General features: G+C 46.9%; 9 protein-coding genes across 9 annotated transcripts; 4 read left to right on the forward strand and 5 right to left on the reverse strand.

Moving 5' to 3' along the window:
• Positions 1–124: 124 nt before the first annotated feature.
• F5147DRAFT_775338 (uncharacterized protein) lies at positions 125–1,150 on the reverse strand (the record flags this gene model as incomplete). The annotated part of the gene is made up of 1 exon (XM_041441702.1): positions 125–1,150. One exon carries the CDS (start codon positions 1,148–1,150, stop codon positions 125–127), a length of 1,026 nt encoding a protein of 341 aa, XP_041291069.1.
• A 1,103-nt stretch (positions 1,151–2,253) lies between these two features.
• Positions 2,254–6,785, reverse strand: F5147DRAFT_775339 (uncharacterized protein; the record flags this gene model as incomplete). Its single annotated transcript, XM_041441703.1, has 16 exons — positions 2,254–2,348; positions 2,406–2,699; positions 2,748–2,987; positions 3,569–3,656; positions 3,691–4,099; positions 4,149–4,166; positions 4,215–4,353; positions 4,402–4,593; positions 4,647–4,775; positions 4,833–5,080; positions 5,130–5,278; positions 5,337–5,454; positions 5,552–5,739; positions 5,795–6,102; positions 6,269–6,457; positions 6,524–6,785. 16 exons carry the CDS (start codon positions 6,783–6,785, stop codon positions 2,254–2,256), a joined length of 3,066 nt encoding a protein of 1,021 aa, XP_041291070.1.
• Positions 6,786–7,426: 641 nt separating this feature from the next.
• F5147DRAFT_775340 (uncharacterized protein) lies at positions 7,427–8,364 on the forward strand (the record flags this gene model as incomplete). Its single annotated transcript, XM_041441704.1, has 5 exons — positions 7,427–7,514; positions 7,570–7,659; positions 7,719–7,793; positions 7,853–8,195; positions 8,241–8,364. 5 exons carry the CDS (start codon positions 7,427–7,429, stop codon positions 8,362–8,364), a joined length of 720 nt encoding a protein of 239 aa, XP_041291071.1.
• Positions 8,365–10,198: 1,834 nt separating this feature from the next.
• Positions 10,199–13,154, reverse strand: F5147DRAFT_654221 (uncharacterized protein; the record flags this gene model as incomplete). The annotated part of the gene is made up of 8 exons (XM_041433851.1): positions 10,199–11,313; positions 11,548–11,629; positions 11,682–11,750; positions 11,810–12,028; positions 12,077–12,119; positions 12,233–12,641; positions 12,695–12,785; positions 12,834–13,154. The coding sequence occupies 8 exons, from the start codon at positions 13,152–13,154 to the stop codon at positions 10,199–10,201; spliced, it is 2,349 nt and encodes a 782-aa protein (XP_041291072.1).
• Positions 13,155–13,278: 124 nt separating this feature from the next.
• Positions 13,279–14,198, forward strand: F5147DRAFT_775343 (uncharacterized protein; the record flags this gene model as incomplete). Its single annotated transcript, XM_041441705.1, has 5 exons — positions 13,279–13,429; positions 13,483–13,695; positions 13,743–13,820; positions 13,866–13,946; positions 13,999–14,198. 5 exons carry the CDS (start codon positions 13,279–13,281, stop codon positions 14,196–14,198), a joined length of 723 nt encoding a protein of 240 aa, XP_041291073.1.
• Positions 14,199–14,254: 56 nt separating this feature from the next.
• On the reverse strand, positions 14,255–15,232 carry F5147DRAFT_775344 (uncharacterized protein; the record flags this gene model as incomplete). The annotated part of the gene is made up of 1 exon (XM_041441706.1): positions 14,255–15,232. The coding sequence occupies one exon, from the start codon at positions 15,230–15,232 to the stop codon at positions 14,255–14,257; it is 978 nt and encodes a 325-aa protein (XP_041291074.1).
• Positions 15,233–15,517: 285 nt separating this feature from the next.
• F5147DRAFT_775345 (uncharacterized protein) lies at positions 15,518–16,588 on the reverse strand (the record flags this gene model as incomplete). Its single annotated transcript, XM_041441707.1, has 4 exons — positions 15,518–15,705; positions 15,772–15,872; positions 15,928–16,334; positions 16,382–16,588. 4 exons carry the CDS (start codon positions 16,586–16,588, stop codon positions 15,518–15,520), a joined length of 903 nt encoding a protein of 300 aa, XP_041291075.1.
• Positions 16,589–17,621: 1,033 nt separating this feature from the next.
• F5147DRAFT_775346 (uncharacterized protein) lies at positions 17,622–19,501 on the forward strand (the record flags this gene model as incomplete). The annotated part of the gene is made up of 4 exons (XM_041441708.1): positions 17,622–18,164; positions 18,225–18,727; positions 18,793–19,187; positions 19,263–19,501. The coding sequence occupies 4 exons, from the start codon at positions 17,622–17,624 to the stop codon at positions 19,499–19,501; spliced, it is 1,680 nt and encodes a 559-aa protein (XP_041291076.1).
• A 114-nt stretch (positions 19,502–19,615) lies between these two features.
• On the forward strand, positions 19,616–20,506 carry F5147DRAFT_579550 (uncharacterized protein; the record flags this gene model as incomplete). The annotated part of the gene is made up of 1 exon (XM_041431493.1): positions 19,616–20,506. A coding segment is annotated over one exon (891 nt), but the record flags the coding sequence as incomplete, so codon positions are not given.
• Between the last annotated feature and the right edge of the window lie 606 nt (positions 20,507–21,112).

Raw genomic sequence — 21,112 nt, forward strand, 5'->3', positions numbered from 1 at the left:
ATGATGCGAGGGACGGGAACGGTCCCGAGGATCCGGTCAACGGAAAGTCGGTAAAGGAGGATGAGCCGGTAGATGGTGAGGGCGAGGATGAGGGGAAAATGATAGGGGGGCCACGTGACCGATGTTACTTGTAACAAGCGGGGAGTATCGATGATGCTCTCTGGTAACGGGTGTCTTCAGTTGTTTCCCGACGTTGTGATTCCTTCAGTGGGTCTCTTTGTTCTTGGGCTACCACCGGTGCCTCACGCTTGGGCTCCATGTTTTTAGGTTCACTTAGGTTCGGAGCACGGTAAGTGTCTTGTGTCTGCTTCCATGCCTCATTCTCGCGGGACTGGCTCTGAATCACTAGGTTCTGGAGCTCCCGCACTTGTTCTTTCAGGTTCTCAATGAGATTTCCCTGCTCAGCAAATTCGATGCGGGCTAGGTTACGATACCTTTGCAACGCTAGGTTCTGGACTTGAAGGGACTCACAACAGTTGTTGTCATTCCAGAGTCTTTTTAGTGACTCGTCTGTGTCTCTGGGGTCGGGCTTACTTAGTCGAGCGACATGCTCGTCGATTTCGGTCCAATTTTCAAACAGGTCATCTGTTTCAGGTGCGTCTTTACTAGCTTCTGTAGCTTTTCCTTTAAGTTCATAGGTGACGCGAGGCGTTGACGTTATAGCTTGGACTATTGGCTTGAGTATTGGGAACTCAGGTACTTCACCGATATCATTGTCGTTAGGTGCGTCAAACCAACTAATATTTTCATTAGAGTGATGTGCGACATTTTGAATATTGGTATCTAAGTCAACGTTTCTATCGGTGCATATCCTAAAGTGGGACGTCTGGAGTCCGCTAACGCTGCCAAGGATAGGACTTATGCTCATCATGGCGGACCCTTCACCTCCATCTGTGAGAGGCGGGCCTTGAGTTTTTGATGGGGCTCCAAGAGCTCCCAACCACGAGTCCGTGGATAACTGGTCACTAGTCGGGGCTTCCACCCTCAGACTCAGTGACTTCTTGACTCTAGCGATGGCCGCGTCGCGAGTCCATGCGCTCTCAACACCCAGGTCGAGAGCACCCGCGTCAACGCTCAACCCGCTCACTACAGCTAGGGAGCTCAGCGGAAAGGTACCAGGTACGTTTTTGTGTTCGTTGTCATTTGACATTGATTTTGTTTTGGATAGAGATATAGTTTTGTAAAGAAGGGTCGTCGACGCATGAGGGTGATCAGTCCTTGTTGACGGCGGCTGTAGGGGAAATTTTTATTTAGATTTAGGGAAGTTCAAAATATGTGGTGTATGCAAATATGTTCACACGATAGAGTCGATAGTTGAATAGACTTATTTCAGACGAGAGAACTGTCTGAACTAAATGTTATTCGGGGGGGTCAGATCAACTGACCTAACAGTAGATAAAGCGAGTCTTATATACTGTAGAGTAAGGAACAATGAGGTAAATGAGAAAAATAAGGGAAGATGTTGCCTTGTAACGATGAAGGTTTTTAGGAATGCTACAAACCACGACGATAGCGAACAACTTCAAATTCAAGCCTGACAGCAGATATAGGATCGACATAAAATGAACCGTATACTGGGTATTATTACAACGGGATCATTTACAAATAGCGCTAGATATAGTGGTTCAGTAACTACAAGGGACCGTCAAGGCTAAGAACTCACACATCTTGGCAATTCGACCAGTTTCCTCCATGAGCCATGCGACTCAAATCAATATCCAGCCCATTGGGTATCACCAACTTGATGCAGTCCCAAAATAATAAAATGGCTGTTCTCGGGAAGCGGGTGGTACCCAGAAAAACAGCTGACGGTAGGCTCCTACAATCCATCCATCATTTTCCAGCAAGATAGGGATTGAATTAAGATGACAGGTGCCCTCGAGTAGTTCAGCTGAAGCATCCTCGAGTAGATCATCAGGGTTTTGCAGTGCATGTTCCAAGCTTGATGTGAAGCAAATTGTGCGATTGTTCTGAGCATTGGCTCACCTCATATTTGGGGAAGGATATATCAAACTGGCTAATAAGCATAAAACCCTCATACATCCAATAGGCTACCTATCCATACCTAAGATATATCCCCTCTGTGTAACTATCTATCAGTAATCCAGCCCCCCCAATATTATCTAAGCCCCTCCGTGTTAGGTACCTCTCCGCCGTTGTCAGCCGCTCGCCGTCTAAGACCACGAAGCCCACTGAAGTGAGTCTTCTTGATGGCCTAATCTAGTAAACAATCTAAGGAACCATTCCCCCATCTCAGGGAAGCTCAGGGACTGCATCAAACGAAGTCATTGCACCAAACAAAGTGTCCATATCAAGGTACAAAGGTACAAATAGCGAATATAAATATACTATGTATCATGTGCCAAATCTTCTTGAGGAGGGGGTATCGAGAGAAGGACACTCACCCTCTCCGTCATCTCCGTCATCGCCCAAAGCCATCGATACCGGAACCTGCCTCCATTTCTCCTTGAACGATTCGGATAGGCTGTGCCGGATAAACACCTGTTTCTTAGCATATGCGACCACACCCTTGACGTCTTCAGGTCTTTGTGGTACTCGTGCACCTGTGCGCTCGTCCCATTGACGTGCTTGCCAGTCGAGAAAGAGCAGAATACGTTGCATCTCTTCCAGCAAAAGCTGAATTTCTTCGCCCCACCTATCACGACGCGCCCTGGCTTTACACCATTCAATGTGAAGCGCTAGCAATTCCAATCAGTAGAGTATGATAGATCAATACAAGGACTCACAATCCTGCAAGCCTTCACTATCATCATCCGACATCCCGTACGTCAACCAGATCCAAGACATGATTGCAGTCCCTTGCGACTGTCCTGTGAAATCCCCCATGGGCCAGAGATGGGACTTCTTGAGTGGCTGCAGCTTCCGTTCCCTGTTACAGGCATCCGTAACACCTACAGGAGCCCCAGCTCTGCCTACGCCTGCCCCCGCTCTGCTAGACTCCCCGCGCAGCGGTGCGCTGCCCACGCCTAGAAAGACAGTGGTCTGGACCGCTGTGACGCCGCCCCTGGCGCTGTGACCCCACCCCTGGCGCTATGACCCTGCCCCTGGCCTAGATGGTCTTGTACCTGATCCATGGAGGCTGTACGCCTCATGGTCACCCTAGATCAGCGCATGCATACCGCATGTCGCTTCATGAAGATCCGGAGCGCTCTTGGCACTTCCTGTACCTACGTGCAGTCGCACTTGGCGCTGCATGCTTGATCAGAGGTTAAGCCTCATGTACCCTATCTGAACCTCATGTCTTGTTATCATAGATCCTAGATATACTATAGATTACAGACTGAGCTAGAATACCTATATGTAGCACATATAAGTAGACAGATTATTGTACTTAGACTTTACTTTAATCTACTAGGTTCATCCCAGAACTTGTTCATCTAAGCCTACCAGCTTCCTTGGATAAGACCGCACTTCCAAGCCGCTCCCATATGACTTAGCACGTATCCGCTAGCCCTGTATCTCGACGAGCGCCGTCTTACCGAGATCACCGGAGGAACCCTTGACGTTCCGTCAAGCCGAGAACCACCCTCAGCTTCAGTAGACTCACTTGAGTCGTCGCTGAGAAGACCTATCCTAGTTCGCACACGCTGACCGACGGTCAGCGTAACATTCCCAGCCAATATGGTCGACATGATCTGAGAGAGCTATGAGCGCCTTGCGCGCACACACATACTTTGCGTGACTAATGATAAGACAGTCTTCCACAGCATCCAGTGTCTTCTTTGCACAAGTATTCGCACCTTGCCCGCGGATATATTGTTGCTTGAATTGCATGAGTTGATGACGGAGGCGGATATGAGAACAGCACTCATTGAGTGCATCATGGGCTTGTGCCATGCGGAGAGACCATTCAGCCTCGAGGAGCTTTTGATCGCACGGCACCAGACTGCAAATCTCAGAAGGTAACAAGAGTTGAACGTCTTCTGCCTTGCCCAAGTCAAAGTTTGGCCTCGGGCAACTGCTGTCATCATCATCGTCACTCCTTGAGTTGGTGAAGCCCGTTGCACGTAAGTTGGCAACTGAGGGCATATATAAAGTTTGAATGCCGGTCCAAACATCGATGCGGCACTGCAGTACACTGCTACAGGTGAGAATCTTTGTGCGTTGGGTGTCTGTTGCATGCAGACCCAGTGAACAAACAACACCTGGAAATATATCAGTACGAATTCAACACATTACTATAGGATCCTTACTGCGCATGTTCGAGATTGATACCTGTACTAATAAGCATGCTACAAGATAACTCTGCATGAAGGGAAATTGTGGTCCCTTCTTCTAACTCCCTGGCATCTCGTTGCGCGAGTTCGAGGTGTACAGCTGCAAGTGTCATAGCTACGAGGAGTTTAACACTAATCGAAATATTCATAAGGTGTGACTCACTGTCGACTCGGTGTTCAAAAGGATTTGGCTTAGTGTGGTCGGTCTCCCAAGCCTCTATCTCAGCTTTCCATGTTGCTAGTGATGAGACACCCAAGTCAGACTCTGTAATAGAATTCTCAAGCTCTTCGAATGCAAGCTTGTGTTCTTGTGTTGCCTTGACCGCTTCCTTAAGTTTATTCGACATGATTCTGCCTGATTACAGGCGTCAGTGATAAACCCAGTTCTAAGAAGAAAAAAATACGAACCTAGTGCAGTAATCTTTTTCCAGTTTGAATCTCCAAAGAAGTCATCCAAAATCTCATGGCAGGAGCCAGGGCCCATCTCCTTGGTACTTGTAGCCACACGGTTGATATTGGCCCATCCATGTTCAGGTGCTTCACCATCAGTTCAACCGATGCCCAGAGTCCAGTTAAATGAAAACGCAGTCTGACAAGCCTCGATGTGAGCTGCAAGATGAAATTTAGGCACGAAGAAGTTGAACATCTTTTTCGCAGATGTGCTGGATATCTCTGAGAGCAGGTCCCGCTGTTCACCAGGTTGGAGCCTGATGGGTAGTCCAGGAATGCAGCCCTGAAGCTTCTTGTGCCACTGGCAGGCGATATTGTACGATAGATTGACATTAGTGAGATGAGGGAACCTGGCGAGAGCTGAAAATACAATATAGTCCATATTCAGGTATCTGTAGCACAATGAATACTAGAACTGACATCATAGAGAAAGGTATGCACTTTTCACCCTTTTGAAGATCACCCACACCATTGGGCAATTTCATATCATGTCGGGCACAATCAATTGTTCCGACACCAGTTGCAGCCAGACCCTTCAAAGCCTTGGTATCAGCCATGTTGACAGTGTTGTGACTAACGCAAGTGCTTTTCTGTCAGAATGAGGAGTTTGTCAATCATAATGATAAAAAATTGAGTGCAAGATCTTACCTCTTGAACAGCGCCTGAGTTCTCAGCCAAGTAAGTCTTGTACTGGCAGTTCTTCAACAAAATAACCCCAACCACGTGTGAGCCCTGGATCTTTGGCATTGGAGGAGACAAGCCGGCGCTTGAGACAGAAATTGGCTGTCAATTGCAAAGAAACCTGTGTAGAGCCATCTAAAAGCTGTTAGATATGTTCATAGCACATCAAATCAAACACTCACTGCCGATCTGAAGTTTCCCAATTTGGGGGCAAGTTTATGCCTGGGTGGGGACACGCAGGACATAAAACAGCGAGTTCTCCCTCTTGAGTAGCGTCCACACCAGCAGGGTTGTGCCCACGGCCAGCATGCTTGAGTGCATTGAGGTTCCTCCATTCGCGCATGATTGTTAGAAAGACAGAATATCGATCCTGAAAAACATATATCAGTGTACTTGTTTATAAAAGCAATGTAAATGTAACATACTCGAATTGGCCGTATGCCAGTATTATCCATCCTCTGTGCAAGGCTGTGATAGAATTCATATGCAGAGACCTTGGACTCAAAAGATAACAAGTGGAAGAGATCCAGCACGCTAAAAGTCACAGCCGTTCGAGGATCCATAACCATTGCAGGAAAAAGCCGGGCATGAAGGAGCTGCTTGAAATGCGGGGCTTCGTGCTCGCAGTTACAGAAGTCAAGGCTGACTTCATGTATACCGTGAACGTCGATGATAACGAAATCATTGTCATAGGCAGGGTGTGGGCGATGACAAGATTCCCCTGGCTTGTGACCTAGCTGAATGCAGAAACCGAGATGTTTGAGCAATGTGGTGTGAAAAAAACTATCTTTCCACTCCTAAACAGCGGTGGATGATAAGAGAACTAGCAAAGAGCAATAGATAGCTTATGAACCTCAATTCTATGGAGTGGTGCACTGGCATGCAACAACAAAACACACTCATGGCAAAATAGCTCCATTGAAAAGCACTCTTGACATCTGAAAGAGGGCGAAGGTTTCCCACAAGAACATGCTTCATGGTCATTTTTCCCCGACCCTCCAGGTATAGAAGCTCGTTCAAGTAAGTTTCACGTTCATTTAGCCAAAGGAGGATTGGGTCATCCTGCAAATTTACGGTTAAGATAAGTGCTACTGATTAAACTAAAGGACAAACTCCTGGTGTCTGTCAGTGTGTTCGTGGCCTTGGTTCGTCACCTGGCTGAAGGTCTTCTGGAGAAAATATAGCACTGTGCTCCATCTCGTTCCATGGGTCAATTTCAGCGGATACGTGAGATGGTGCTTCTGCAGGTTCTACGGCAGGTGCTGGAGCAGGAAGATAAGATGTTCGGAGGCCGAATCCACCATCGGATCTTAGGGCAAAGCTGAGATGGCGCATATGAAGCTCAGCGGAGGCACTATGACCTCTGTGTCGAATAAGCTTTGGACACTTGGAAGGGCGGCCTCTGAGATTAGACATGTCTAAGAGGCTGTGTCAAGGCCCAGTGGTCAACATGCAATGGGTGACTCACCATATGCGAGAATCCATCGACTCCGAGGATATATCCTAGGTGCCCTGGGCACTACATTTCCGAACTTGTCGCACTGGACATGGTTAATGTCTGTACATGTAATTAACGTAGCGCTCATGCACATTGAGTCATACAAATACTGGCACTTACCCATGTATGTCTGATTCTATGCTATTTCAAGGGGAGGAAACATCAATAAGCAGCAAAAAAGGACACCACACCAGAAAGAACCGCAATGCGTGATGAGTAAGGGCTTCTAGCACCAGAAAGAACTGTAATGTATGATGAGTATCATCATATGTACAAAGTCATTACCAAATCAAAGATGTTCTTACAGTTCCAGATTCACCAGCGCTGTCCTATGTACACCTTGTTCTTGCCTAACGGGTCGAGTTCCATGGCTCATCACAGCCAAACGACATTCTCTTTCATATTCCCTCGACCCATCTGCCTTTGATTCTTGAACTGCTTTTCCATTTCTTCAACTCTGGCTACATCTTCGACCACGCTACCTCCATGTACTGAACCATCGACCGACTACTTAACAAGACATTGCCAACCAACTAATTAACCCAACTCTACTGTTGCAATGACTCAATCAACTGTCCCTCAAGCTGCCACCTCTCCCTCCACCCCGCCCTTTGTAGTTTCTGATGATATGTCAGACAGTGTCATAGGTACGCCTATTGGTGCTTGCATGGCTTCGTACTATACTCACATTGGTACCAAAAGATGCCATCTCCAAATTACTTGCTAGTCTACGGTTGACGCCTGGTCAGGCAAAGGCCCTTGTCAATGTCATTATGACTCCAACTTTTGCTGGTACGTACGAATTTCCTTAGCTTCTTTACCAATTGTTTCGCATGCTGATTGATTCTCAGATGCATCTTCTAATATGAAGGGTCCCAGTGAACCATCCTTGAAGACGACTTCTATTATGGCTCCAACTGCTGATGGTACGTACAAATTTCCTTAGCTTCTTTACCGATTGATTCGCATGCTGATTGATTCTCAGATGCGTCTTCCAATACAAAGGGTCCTGGTGAACCATCCTTGAAGACAACTGCCTCGTCCAACGGTGGCCTCAATTTGTCCGGTATCCCTTCTGAAGACTATGTGGCCGACCCAAATACGTTGTCTGTCTATGTGACCCTAGGCTCTTACAGTGATAAGTTGCCAAAAATTACCATAATCGAGCAATCACACAAGTTCTTCGCCAAAGTAGCAGATGCCATGGCTGACAAGTGCTTCCTCTACTTCTACCACGGCATCTTGTATAACATGCCTGCGGCGGCCAATCCTAGTGCCCCTTACTACTGTGTGACGCGCGGTCGTTATATTGGAGTCTTCAATGGCTGGTAAGTTGTCCAAGCCGCCCACAAGCCTCATTAAAACCTTCCCAGGGACAATGTCGCACCAAAAGTTCAGGGTGTACCACGCGCTATTTTCTCCAAGGTTGACTCACTTGAAGTGGGTGAGGAGAAATTGAGGAGAGCCATTGAACGAGGCGAAGCTGCCAAAGTCTGATTTGGTTGCTTCACTGTTATATAGTTGTAACTGTTGTGAATAGTCGCCTTCTTGTTGCTTTGTATACCGCGTAATCAAGTCACTCCTGCACACATTCACGCATGAACTTCATGGACTAATAATTTTGAGATTGAGCTGAACAAATATTGATGAATCTGACGAGGTCACAGTTTATGTATTGATGCGATTGAAACCCGGCACCGCTGCTGATTTGAAGCGACATCAACAAGGTTGAAAAGTGAGCTCATGGTGATACATATACAGCCTTGCATATTTAGTGGGTGATGCTTATGCTGAAATTACTAGATCTGAGGTCCTGAGGCCTGAATATGCAGCTAGGCTTACTGTGATTTATCTATACCAGCACTGGTTAATCGCGTTGAATTGGTCCTATAAAAGTCCCACACACAATGAATTACAACTCCTCACGGAACTCTACTCAATTTCTACCCCACAATTTCATCACTGTTTTCAATGCCCCGACCCAAGCTCTACAATACTCCGGAAGAACGTCAAGAGGCCAAACGAATGCACAAATGTGCTTACTATGCACAGTATGTGCTTGATTCTTACATTGATCTCTTATGCTAACATAGTTACTCATTGCATGCGCTGGCAGTAATAAGTCCATGATTAGTGCTAAGATGAAAGATAAATATCTGGCTCGGGTTGACAGGGACAACACAAATCCCCACAAGACTTCATCCAATGTCATGTAAGTTGCATTCATGTTGTGTCTCAAATGGAATGCCTTTACTCAGCTCAGGTCAACAGGGACAAGACTTCATCAGATGCGCCGAAATCACGCAGGAAAAAATTGCAAGGTCCCTTGCGAAAATATCTCGGAGGCGAGCCTCGAGAGGTTATCAATGAGCTCTTGCTCGATTACCTGGCAACTGGTGTGTCCGACAGGATTCGTTCGGCTATTGGAGTTGTCCAAGACATATTCAGCGAGCTACAGGATGCTGAAGATGACTTATCACAGCAGGGAAAGAGCGGTATAGGGTAAACTAGCACATAATACAGTAACATATACCTGTCTCAGATGGGCAGCCGAGGGTGACAATGTACCAATAGGGACGGGCCATCCCATGTGGGCCCATGGCAATATTTGTACCATGATAGATGAGTGGGCCGAGTGAATGTGTGTACCCGAGATAATTGGATGGGCCGGGGGTATATAATATAGACAGTAGTATAGGAATGTGCTAGTAAATAGGATATTATGAATGGTGAATCAGGTTTACAATAAGAGACGAGTGGGCCGGATGAATGTGTACCCAAGGTAAACGGATGGGACCATGGCAATAATTGTACCATGATATAAGAGTGGGCCGAGTGAATGTGAGTACACGAACAGATGGGCCGAGGGAATATAGTATAAACAATGGGTATAGGAATGTGCTAGTATGTAGGACATCATGAATGGTGAATCTGGTTTACAATGGAAACAAGTAGGTCCGGTTCATCTAGCATCTAAATTTAATGATCCAGTAGGTATGTTATCAGGTAGATATGTGATCTGGATAGGCATATTATCCGGTACGTATATTATCCGGTAGTTATGTTATCCAGTACATCCATCATGCATCTCAAACCTATCGTCTGGTATATCTTGGATACACTAACCGGTAAATATAGTACACCATCTGGTACAATCTACCATGTTATGAAACACGCTAACCAAGCAACACCTTCCTTACAGGCATTCACACGCAGGTCATGCAAGTAAACTGTATAATTATGTGACAAACTGTACTGCACACATTGAAAGAACAACACAATGTTCACCGGTAAAAACCACAAGTAAAAATAAAAAAAATGTATACTACTATTACTTGGGCGCATTACCGGAAGTGTTCTTAGCATGCCTAGCACTCACTGACCGACCTTGGCGTGATTGAGGTGCAAATGACCGGTTTGGCAAAGGAGCTGAGATGGACTGACCATCCTCTGGCGCATTTGATGGCCCGGTGACCAATGTGTGAAGGGTGCTAGTGGAAGGCATAGATTCCATCGGGACAGTAAGAGGTGGTACCGGAGGTGCACCAACCGGGAGAGGTGGTACCGGATGTGCACCAACCAGGGGAGGTGGTACCGGATGTGCACCAACTGGGAGAGGTGGTACCGGAAGTAGACCAACCGGATGAATCAGTGGAGCGGATACCACCATGGTAGGGATAGGGTTAATGGTGGAGGTGGAGGTAGAGGTAGAGGCGGATGCGTGTGCCTGCTCGTGCCTTGTGACTGGTGAGCCATCACCACTGGGGCGTGCATTAGTTGAAAATACATCCGGAGTAAAGACATTGTTCGTGACGGCTCGACCCAAGGCACTGATAGAGCCAAACTCAGGGAATATGGGAGTACCAGGAATGACAATGGGTGGTGGATTGAATGCTGGTGGAGTGGAGGTGGTTGCTGCAGTGTTCCTTTGGTTGTCCCTCAAGTACTGGGCAATGCTGCCCATCTGAACAGCCAAGTGATCCACCAGTCCCTTCTGGGTGTTCAATTGCTGTGTATAATTAGCGTGCAGCCGGTCGATGCGATTGGACAGGTCGTCATGAATCATGTCATCGCGTGTGCAGAGCTGATCCATATCGATCTGAAGTTGAGCCAACATGGCGTCCATCTCCAAAGTAGTTAAAGGAACGACGCTGGTGGGACTGAAGGGGTATGAGAGTTGTAGCAGGAGAGGGGGGTCGTTCAGTGCGAGCCGGATAGATGGGCGAGTACCTGGATATTGTCCGGCGTGTCCATGAATTGCACTGGAGGCAAGAAGGCGGTCATCCATAGGTTTGATCCACTGATCAACAGGGAAATCGTGCTCAGATACTACTGGTGCTGCATCTGGGGTGGTGCTGGGACGACCGGGGGTTGTGACCACAGTGTCCATCTCAACATTGACATCTGGTTCCTCTGGGATGGGACTAGGATGCTCAGTGTTAATGTCTGGAGGGATCAATTAGTAGAAGCACGAATTGAAAGAAGAAACTTGCCTTTTCGTTTAGACTGCCTGCCAGTCTTGCTCTTTGCGGTGGTCTTTGATCGAGTGGCGATGGGTGTGACCGGCGGGGTAGGTGTGGTGGTCGGACCAGTACCGGTCGTAGGCGTGTCCTGGTTCAGTTGGCCGGATGCATTTCATCCTCCATTTATTGCAGAGGGTGCAAGTATGTGCAACCTCACCCCTTTTGGTCACCCAGCTCTCACATTCCAACTGCATCGTCGTGCATCTCTCACATGGCAGTAGAGGCGCACCAATGGGTTGCTATTGAGAATCAGTATGGTGCTACCGGATGAGCAGTACCTGGATGTCTTACCAGATGTGGATGCTTGGCCTTGCCCTTCACCTTGGGCTGGTCGGTTCTTGTAGCATACCCGGACTTGGACTATGATAAAGGGTGATATAAGCCTCACAAATCACCGGTGTGACAATAAATAAACATACCTGGTTCTTCTCCTTTGGTCGGCTTGACATTTGGCTGCATCCGGATAAGTCACCAACCAGTAGAGATAAATGATATTCACCTTTCAGCTTGTATTGAGAGTCATCACGGGGTTCGAGTTGATCTTCGTCATCGTCCTCCGGTTGGTATTCTGAATCAGTCACATTCTTCTCTTTGGCAGGTGGTATCGGCCGTGTAGTAATGACCACGGCCGGTAATTTCTGTGAAAATTAATATTGGCTCCTTTGAGATTGAAAAAATGAGCATACCTTTTTCATCATGTTGCGTGTTGAATTCTGGGCCTGAGTACCGCTATGAGTCACATGAAATAAATGAACACAACAACTTACATCAACTTCTGGATCATCATCGACTTCCATTGTCATTTGCTCATCACTATCCGGTGATGGTGCCCTTGCCTTCACCTTTCCTTTCCCTTGTCCTTGCCCTTGCCCTTTTCATTTCCTCTGCCCTTCACCTTACAATTCCCAATGCGAATTCCATCTGTGTCAGTATCGGTGTCAGTTAAGATCCGCCTCGACTTCGGGGCAGCCTTCCGGGCCTTCTTGACCAGACAGGGAGGGCTCGCACTAAATTGCCTTTTGCGAGGTTTTGATGGCCCCGGAACTGCACCGGAGTTGGTACCTCCAGGGATGCCGATTGTCGTATTGGGAGCCAGTAAAGTAGCGATTGAAGGCAGCAATAGAGGTGGTGCAGGTGCCGGTACCGGTGCCGGTTGAGGTACAGATACAGATGTGGCGCCAGCAGTAGGGGTGGTAATATTAGGTGCCGGACCCAATGTCATGGGGTACAAGGGATGCCCCGGCAAATGTCCTCATTGCTCCCAACACGATTCCAATCCGGTACTTGCACCAAGCGCACGGTACCCATCTGAGCACGATGGATCTCAGCTGCCATTGACAGCAGGCAAAGGGGGATGTAGGTGGCGACTGTCCGGTAAGAACAGATAGCATGGTTCTTGAAGGGAATGAATACATACAATACATAAATGAATGTGAAACATACCAATTGAGACACAATGGTTCGGCTCAATCTCATTTTCTCTTCTTCTGACTGGGACCGCAGGACCTGTTCAAGAAGCTCATTCAGCCTGTCAAGAAGAGCAATCAGCGCCTGGTTGGCAGTGGCAGCAGCAGCAGCAGGAGTAGTAGCATTGGAAGACATTGTAGCAGTGGACGTTGGCGGTTGCAGGTTAGCTTGGACAAGAGATCCGGAAGGGAACAATGGATGCTTGGGCAATTGGAAAATTACCGGATGTCCAGGTGATTCCGGAGATTGCCGAATACGCCGTTCAATAACTGGTTCTCGATTCCAAATATTTGGCATTTGTGATCGTGTGAATACAATTGTTGGTATGTCATTATTGTCCCATCGGCGTCATTAAAACTAACATTATCCGGCTGTATTTGATTCACACATTGGAGCCGAGGCGTGAGGAACACAAATTAACATGACTTTCAACCGGACGCCAAGTCAACCGGCGTCAGAAGTGTTAGACATGGGATTCCCCCACCTATATGAATTAAATTTCCACCATTCACCTGATCCAATGAAGAGCCCTTTAAACTGTCTGGCAGTCAATCGTCCGGCCAGTACCTCGGGTATGTCTCCAGTATGTATCTAATATATTGCATAACTCATTTTTCCAATTCAGCCAAAGAGATTCCACTGCAAGACAGTCCTCTGGACATGTGTTTCGATGCACTTCCGGTTCAACATGAGCATCCGGACCAGATGCCTTTGGATATGGGCTTTGGCATGCATCCGGTTGATCATGCACCTCCGGCTCAACATGAGCATCCGGACCAGATGTCTTTGGATATGGGCTTTGGCATCAATCCGGTTGATCATCTACCAGATCAGTCAGGTGAGTCTGATCATTGTGATGGTTTCCACTGTTAAATATTGATTTAGTTGATCTTGAACCGGAAGACAGGCCTTTGGATATGGGCTTTGGTATCCATCTGGTTCATGATTTTCCGGATCAGTCATGTAAGTCTCTTCATTCATTGGTAGCACTGTTAAATGTGAATTCAGTGGATAATCGACTTGATGACATGCATTTGGACATGGGATTTGAGACGCTGGATCCCGTACATGTTCTGCCTGATCACTCGGGTGAGTCATCCCATGCAACATCACATTGTAAATTACTTAAATTCTAGCATAGTTGGTGGACCAGAACCCATCGGATTTGTTATCCAGCGCGCTGTACAAGATTTGCGCTTGGCGATCCACTGGTTGGAGATGGAAAGGAATCATGGTACAATGTCACCGGAAGAAGTGTCTGTCAGCCAGGAAGTTCTTCAGTCCACCAATGAGTTGTTGTTGTCATTTCAATTGATATCAATATACCGACTGTCGACTTGATATATATACGGTCAATACTCTACCCCTTGTATAGTACATTCAATGAATCTCAAGGATTACTCCCTTTGCATGTAATTAACTTTATAAGACATCTTTGCAGTTTTAGTCGACTGCTTTGGCTCCGGATTGTGGACTTGAGCTCCATCTCTTTTGGCTTTCTTACCAGTGGCCTGTGTGGTGGAAGGAGCTGTTTGTTCGGGTGCAGGTATCTTATTCCTTGTCTCCTTCATCTGGATGGCTGATGCAGGACCTACTAAGCGACTTCCACGGGCATCGTTTGAAGGCAGTGGTGCCCTATCAAGGTTACTGGATGATTCTGCTGAAGGAGTGCCAGCATTGTCCTCCAATGGTTTGTTGCGCCTAATGACATTTGGTTTGGCTTTCTTGACCAGTAGGCAGGAATCTTGCTCTGAATCAGATTGGACAGCCCTGCCCCGCTTTCTGATTGATTTCAGCTTTGAAGGCTGGGATTGGACTCCTTCATGACATTCGCCTTCATCACCAAACTCACCCTCACTACTCAACTCCTGTTCCACCCTTCCGGTCAGCTTCCCGGATGACCTTCCGGTCAACTTGCTAGGCGGTTGTTCAACCGGAACAGATCGGACAGCTCTGCCCCGCTTTCCGACCGATGTGAGCTTTGAAGTTGATAATTGAATTTCTTCATCGCCTTGAGCTTCATCAAGATCCTCGCTCTCACCACTTGACTCCTGTTCCACCCTTCCGGTCTGCCATCTGGATGACTTTCCGGTCATGCCTGCAGGTTTTTTAACTGGAGCAAATTGGACATCTCTGCCCTGCTTTCCGGCCAATGTGAGCTTTGAAGGCGGTAATTGAACCTCTTCATCACCTTCACCATTACCATCCTCGCTCTCACTACTTGAGTCCAGTTCCACCCTTCTGGTCGGCTTCCTGGATGACTTTCCGGTCGACTTCGCAGGTCGTTTTTTAACCGGAACCTTGGTCTTTGCTGTTGCTTGACTGCATATAGTGCTAGAGTCGCACCCTGTGATCTTCTCCACCGGTTCTCTCATCTCCTTCTCCTGGTCTTGCCAGGCTTTGAATTCAAATGTTGGCCGAACCTTGTCCTTTTGTCACTGATGCCAGAACTCTAAGAGCTGGTCAGCCTCATGCCACTGAAGCTTTGACAGATCCTGGATCTTCCCGCTGGATGGTAAAAACTTGGCCTCAATAAAATCGTCCTGAGCCTCCCTCACTGCAGACCAAGGGACAGATGCCTTAGGCTTTTGACTGCAAAACCCTGCAAAACACATAGTTGCTTTATCAACTCTCAGGATATTTGATTTGTCAAATTTACTCTAGTGTTTTGTGAGGAATGTCCGGATCAGAGACTTTTTGTCCTCCAGGTTAAGTGACTTCATATCCAGTATGACCAGCAGCCCATAGGTATCCACCTCCAAAGTGAATTCCTCCTTCTTTCTCCTTTGGTTTCTGTTCTCCTTTTCCTCCCTGTCCTCATTGCCATCCTCATCATCATTCCGGTCAACTGCTGGTATTACGACATGATGTTAGTACTTGACCGGATCAATCCACATTGCACAAACAAGCTCACCGAACTCTTCTCCAACATAGGCATTCCACTCCGGTAACATGGGCTTCCAGTCCTTTGTATCTGTGAAACTACTGCCCTCTAACTTGTCATTGAAGTCAATTCTTATGACGAGATCAGGCCATCTTTACCAGCTGAGAGAATGAAAATGTCACTCACCCATTGATCCTCACTTCACCTTCCTCGGTTTTCCATGCCGACAATATGAATATCCTCATACCAGCCTGCCTCCATAACTGAGTCGCAAGATCCTTCATCATACCAGGAGCTTTCTTCTGAGCAAACTCAGCCTGGACATCTGTAGGAGGAGCCCTGCTAGACCATTCTATCGCAGTCTTATTTGATTCCTCTAGCTGCTCTTCAGATAAACCGCCCATAATTGCATTGACCGCACCCTGGTAGTATTTAATCATTTCCTTCCCTCCTGGCCTTGCTCCAGTCTTTTCAAGGATCTCCTTCTTGTACTGGTGTTCTATCACCAACCGGGCAGTCCATTTCTTACTGAACTTGCTTTGTTTTTTGAGAGTCTTTTCAGCTCTCCGGTTATATAACCAGTCCCAGTACATCTGAATACATCATGAGCATTTATACAATTAGAGGATCGGCTGCTCACAGATTTCCTTGTCTTCAAAAGCCTGGCATCCATCTTAGGGGCTTGCATCTTGGCCTCTTTTATGACCACCCTCAGAATCGTTTTTCTATCCTTACCGGTGGCTTCCTTCCATTCTTCTAGGTGAGATTGTAAGACCACCAGCTCTTCCTCAGTCAATTTCTGCTTGGTCTTTTCAGGGCTGTGTACTGATGAGTTGGATCGGTCCATTGCAAAGCAGTTGAGGTCTTGGTAGAAGAAAGGATACAGTATAAGGTCACATAGCCAATTGCCACCATGTATCCAACAGTAAACCGAACAAGAGATTGTCTGCCGGCATGATACTCTCAGGCTCAACATGCCCTGTGTTTCCGGTTCATAGAATTTAGAACTGTGAAACATACAAACATACACCAAGTTCATCATATAGTATACAGGCAGCATACAGTCATACTCTCAAATATGTCATACAGCACAGGGAGACACATTGATACCGGATGACATCCATGGGAATTGTGATGATGGCAGGATTACGATGTGTTTGATTAACCAACTTCTAAATGATGAAACTTATGGCAATCTCAGTGGCTCTGACCTTAATATATCCTAAATGGAGATGAAGTTCTGAGATTTCTGATGCCCTGAGTTACCTCAATGACAAACAGGAACAGAAAATGTGGTAATCCGGTGATTAAAATCACTCAATCCGGAGTTGAAGGAAAGCACAATGTGAAGTCATATGCACTGCCGATCATCAAGCTTGAGTACACTCCCCAGCCCAACAATCCTTTTAGGTGGTGGTATCAATCATGGCAAATACTAAACAAAGGGGAATTGCATACACTCCTCCGATGAGGAAACGATTGCCTCAGCTATATAAACTCAAGGAGAAAACTACTTCCAGAGGATCCAGGTCATCATGGGTTAAAGATTCATGGTCCCCAAAAACAAAGTCGGTGACATCATCACCAACAAAATCTCCCTCAAAACACATAGCCGGGTCCTCTCAGATGCTCCATGAGGGTGCTGACTTTGACTTTGACCAAGGCGACATCCCTCAGCTTAAATTACCAAAATCTCTGGCAAGCAGAAGTCCTTCTGATTCGGCAGTCTGCATCTGACCGGATCATGCAGAGTCAGAATGAATATCTCCAGCAATGGAAGTGCAAGTTCAAGGACTACATAAATTTACTGATGGTCAGAGAGGCCCCTCCTCTGGACCGGCTTTGTGCAGTTTGCAAGAAGGATGGGGTTTATAAATGCCATGGCTGTTTCAACGAGCCCCTGTTTTGCACAGACTGCTGCAGAACCCAACATCAAAGGCATCCATTCCATCGTATCAGTCAATGGACCGGATCATTTTTTCAAGAAACTTCACTCATTAAAGTCGGCCTGCACATTCACCTTGCTCATGACGGCACTCCTTGTCCCAGCAGCACTGAATACACATCCGACCTCTTTGATTGGTCCAATACCTGATGAAAATATCGACTATGATGATTATCCGGAGGGAGCTTCCATTCCACTTGTCACAGACTCAGATCATCTGGCTACAACCATAGTAGACAAATACGGTGTTCACTCCCAATCCATATGGTATTGCCACTGCCCCGGTGCTCTCGACCGGGATATGCAGCTCTTTCAAGCAGGCTTGTTTCCAGCATCCTTCACCAGACCAAAAACTGCATTTATGTTCTCTGTCTTGGACGACTTTCTGCTAGACAACCTAGAATGTGGTACATCAGCCATGAATTACTACAGTAAGATCCGGAGGCTAACCTCGAGCATCTTTCCATTGATGGTTCCTGTAAGTCGGTTTTCATTTTTTTTACTTCACCATCCGGTCATTGAACAACAATAATTGCAGGATCGCTACAGAGAGCTCATGAGAACTGCCAGACAGTGGCACCAATGCAAGCTTTACAAGTGGCATGGGTTTGCCCACGAAGATGATGAGCCAAAGGCCGGTGATCTCGCCCTATTTTGTCCTGCGTGTCCTCAACCGGGGATAAATTTGGACCTGTCAACTGATACAGCCACTGACCCCGACAACACCCCCTCCTGGCTCTTCACCAGGACTTTCGTCATGGATGGTAATTTTAAAGCCGAGCACCTCCATCCGGTGAATCCATCCGATGAAGTATCATTGATGGATGGTCTTGCATTCATGGTCAGAGATGAAAGATACAAGAATCATTTGTCTATTGCCCAAGACCGCGTCCAAAAGTCAGATTGCAACAATCACCATGCAGTCAATCAAGCAAATGCCTCCTGGCAAAAGCTGGAAGCCACCGGGATAGGAGGATGTGCATGTGCACGCCATGGATGTTTTGTCCCACATTCCATGGTGGATTTTCAGAAGGGTGAAAGGTGAATACACATTGCATCCGGTTACGTGCATTTCTGGTCTTACTGATCTCACCCACACTAATCAGGCAGATGAACATGGACTATGCCTTGAGTCAAGCACTCAACTACAATACCAATGGAATCTCGTGTGTGATAATGTTCTATGACATAAATTGTCAGTATAATAAGTTTCTCAAGGACCGGATCGCATCCAGCATGTATCTTTTGATCCCTGTGGGCATGGATATCATTCCTAGAATAGGTTTGTGGCATGTACATGGGCATCAGGACAGCTGCTATGTCTGGTATGCATCAAATTTTATCCACGGGACCGGCAGGATAGATGGAGAGATCATGGAAACACTCTGGGCAACTTTGAACATAATTTCTCCATCGGCCAGGGGCATGGGAACTCTGCATCGCAAGGAGGTATTAGATTATCAGATGAATGATTCCAACTTCATGAAAATGATTCGCATAAGTGAGTTGGCAACCTCTGGATGCACAAATATGGTCCGGTCTCATCTAATTCATTCCCGGCTCACTTGCTCTGCAGCTAAGTTTCTGTGCAGAAAGTTCAAGGAGGCTGCCAGGGGTGCTGCAGAGAGCAAACTCTCACTCCAAAATCTTAATGAGACAGCTCACCCCAACACGGTCATTCTTTGGGAAGCAGAGGAGGCACTTGCTCAGGCCAACCGACTGGAGGATCCAACAGCCATGGACATTTATGAGGTCCGGTTGGAAAAGGGCAAGTCAAATTCCACCAACATTCATCCGGGCCGGATCGCATTCTGATTATGATCCGGATGCCATGTATTTATAGCTCCAACTAGAAAGCAGCAGGAGTTGCGCCTGCTGGAGGCACAAAATTGTCATTATAATTTAGTCAACAATTTCCTCAGTCGATGAGGAGCAGCCACTTGGCTAGCAACTGGTCTCACCATAGAAGAATCCCAAATCTCTCTCTCTAGAGATGTGAAAAGGCTCGGAAGGCATCCTACAGATATTCAATTGCTGAGAGTGGCCCGACTCAGGGATAAGCTACAAACTCGCATTACAAGCTTTCTCGAGATGGCACCAACTTATCTTGGATTTGGAGTTGATGTTGATGAACCGGATCCTCCGGTAGACCCCATTCATAATTCGCTGGACGATTATTCCGATCTCGATGATTGTGACCACCATCCAGATCAGGCACCACATCATACCTCCCTCTTTCAACCGGAACTCACTATTATACCTTTGCCTTCCAATCTTGGAATGGACAGATGCAATGCATTGGATCTCACCCATCTCATGACAGAAGAAGCCGCCCTCCGTGAAGGCCAGGCCAATGACGCCCTCCATGCAATTAGAGTTCATTTGGTAGATAAAGCTGTTATATTCCGGAATACTGTCCGGTCAGCTAAGTCACAAGCCTCCTCCACCAGGGCATGGACTCAAGTTCGCTCGGTGGAGGCAGCAGTCAATCTCAATGCCAGGATATATTCAAAATGCCTGTTGCAGCTAGCTAAACTCCCTGATCATGACCTCCGGAAGAAATATCTTCCCCTACAGAAAGAACACCTTAAAGCAAGCACTGCAGTGGCAGATCCAAATGCATGTGGTCAGAGGGACGCTACTCTCGCATGGTTCTGGTCCATTGACATTCAGGGTGATACATCCGGAAATGACTGGATGACAGAATGTGAGTATCCACGACATCCTGGTGATATTGGCTCATCCGGTCTCACATGCTCCAACAATAGTTTATCGGGTAAATTGGCTCCGGACAAAGGCACTGTGCGATCATTGGAATGAAGAGGTTATTCTTGTCAAACAAGAGATGCAGTGGTCGGTCAATTTCTTCAACCACAAGGCCAAGCAATGGCAAGGTCGCATGGACAATGCCACTTCCACCGGGCTGACTGGACATGCATGTTATGCTGCCCGGCAATGTCACATATATTAAGAACTGTCTGCACATGCAGCAGATTCCTTTCGAAAAATGATACCAGTCATTGAGCTGGATGTACCGGTTATTGGTTAGTTCCGGTCAGTTCAGAGTACCGGTTGTATAGTTCCCAGGGTAGCTAATATGTAATTATTTGGGCCGGGTTCAAACGATCCCACTCTCTGATGCTGGTCATTCAGCCGTATGTACCGGTTATCAGTTAGTTCCGGTTGGTTCAGAGTACCGGTTGGATAGTTCCCAGGGTAGCTAATATGGAATTATTTGGGACGGGTGCAAACGATCCCTCTCTCTCATTCTCCCACAACATCATCCATAGTCGTTCTCCATGAACAACACCAGGAACTCTGGTTTCCTCTGACCAAGTCATTGTGGCTTACTCGGATGGTCAGATCACCACTGGAGAGATTTCTCGGGCATTATTCTATGCCAATTCATGTTTGTTGGCTATGTGC

The sequence above is a fragment of the Suillus discolor genome (genome assembly GCF_016758755.1).
Source record: "Suillus discolor strain FC423 chromosome Unknown F5147scaffold_39, whole genome shotgun sequence".
Taxonomy (NCBI): Eukaryota; Fungi; Basidiomycota; class Agaricomycetes; order Boletales; family Suillaceae; genus Suillus; species Suillus discolor.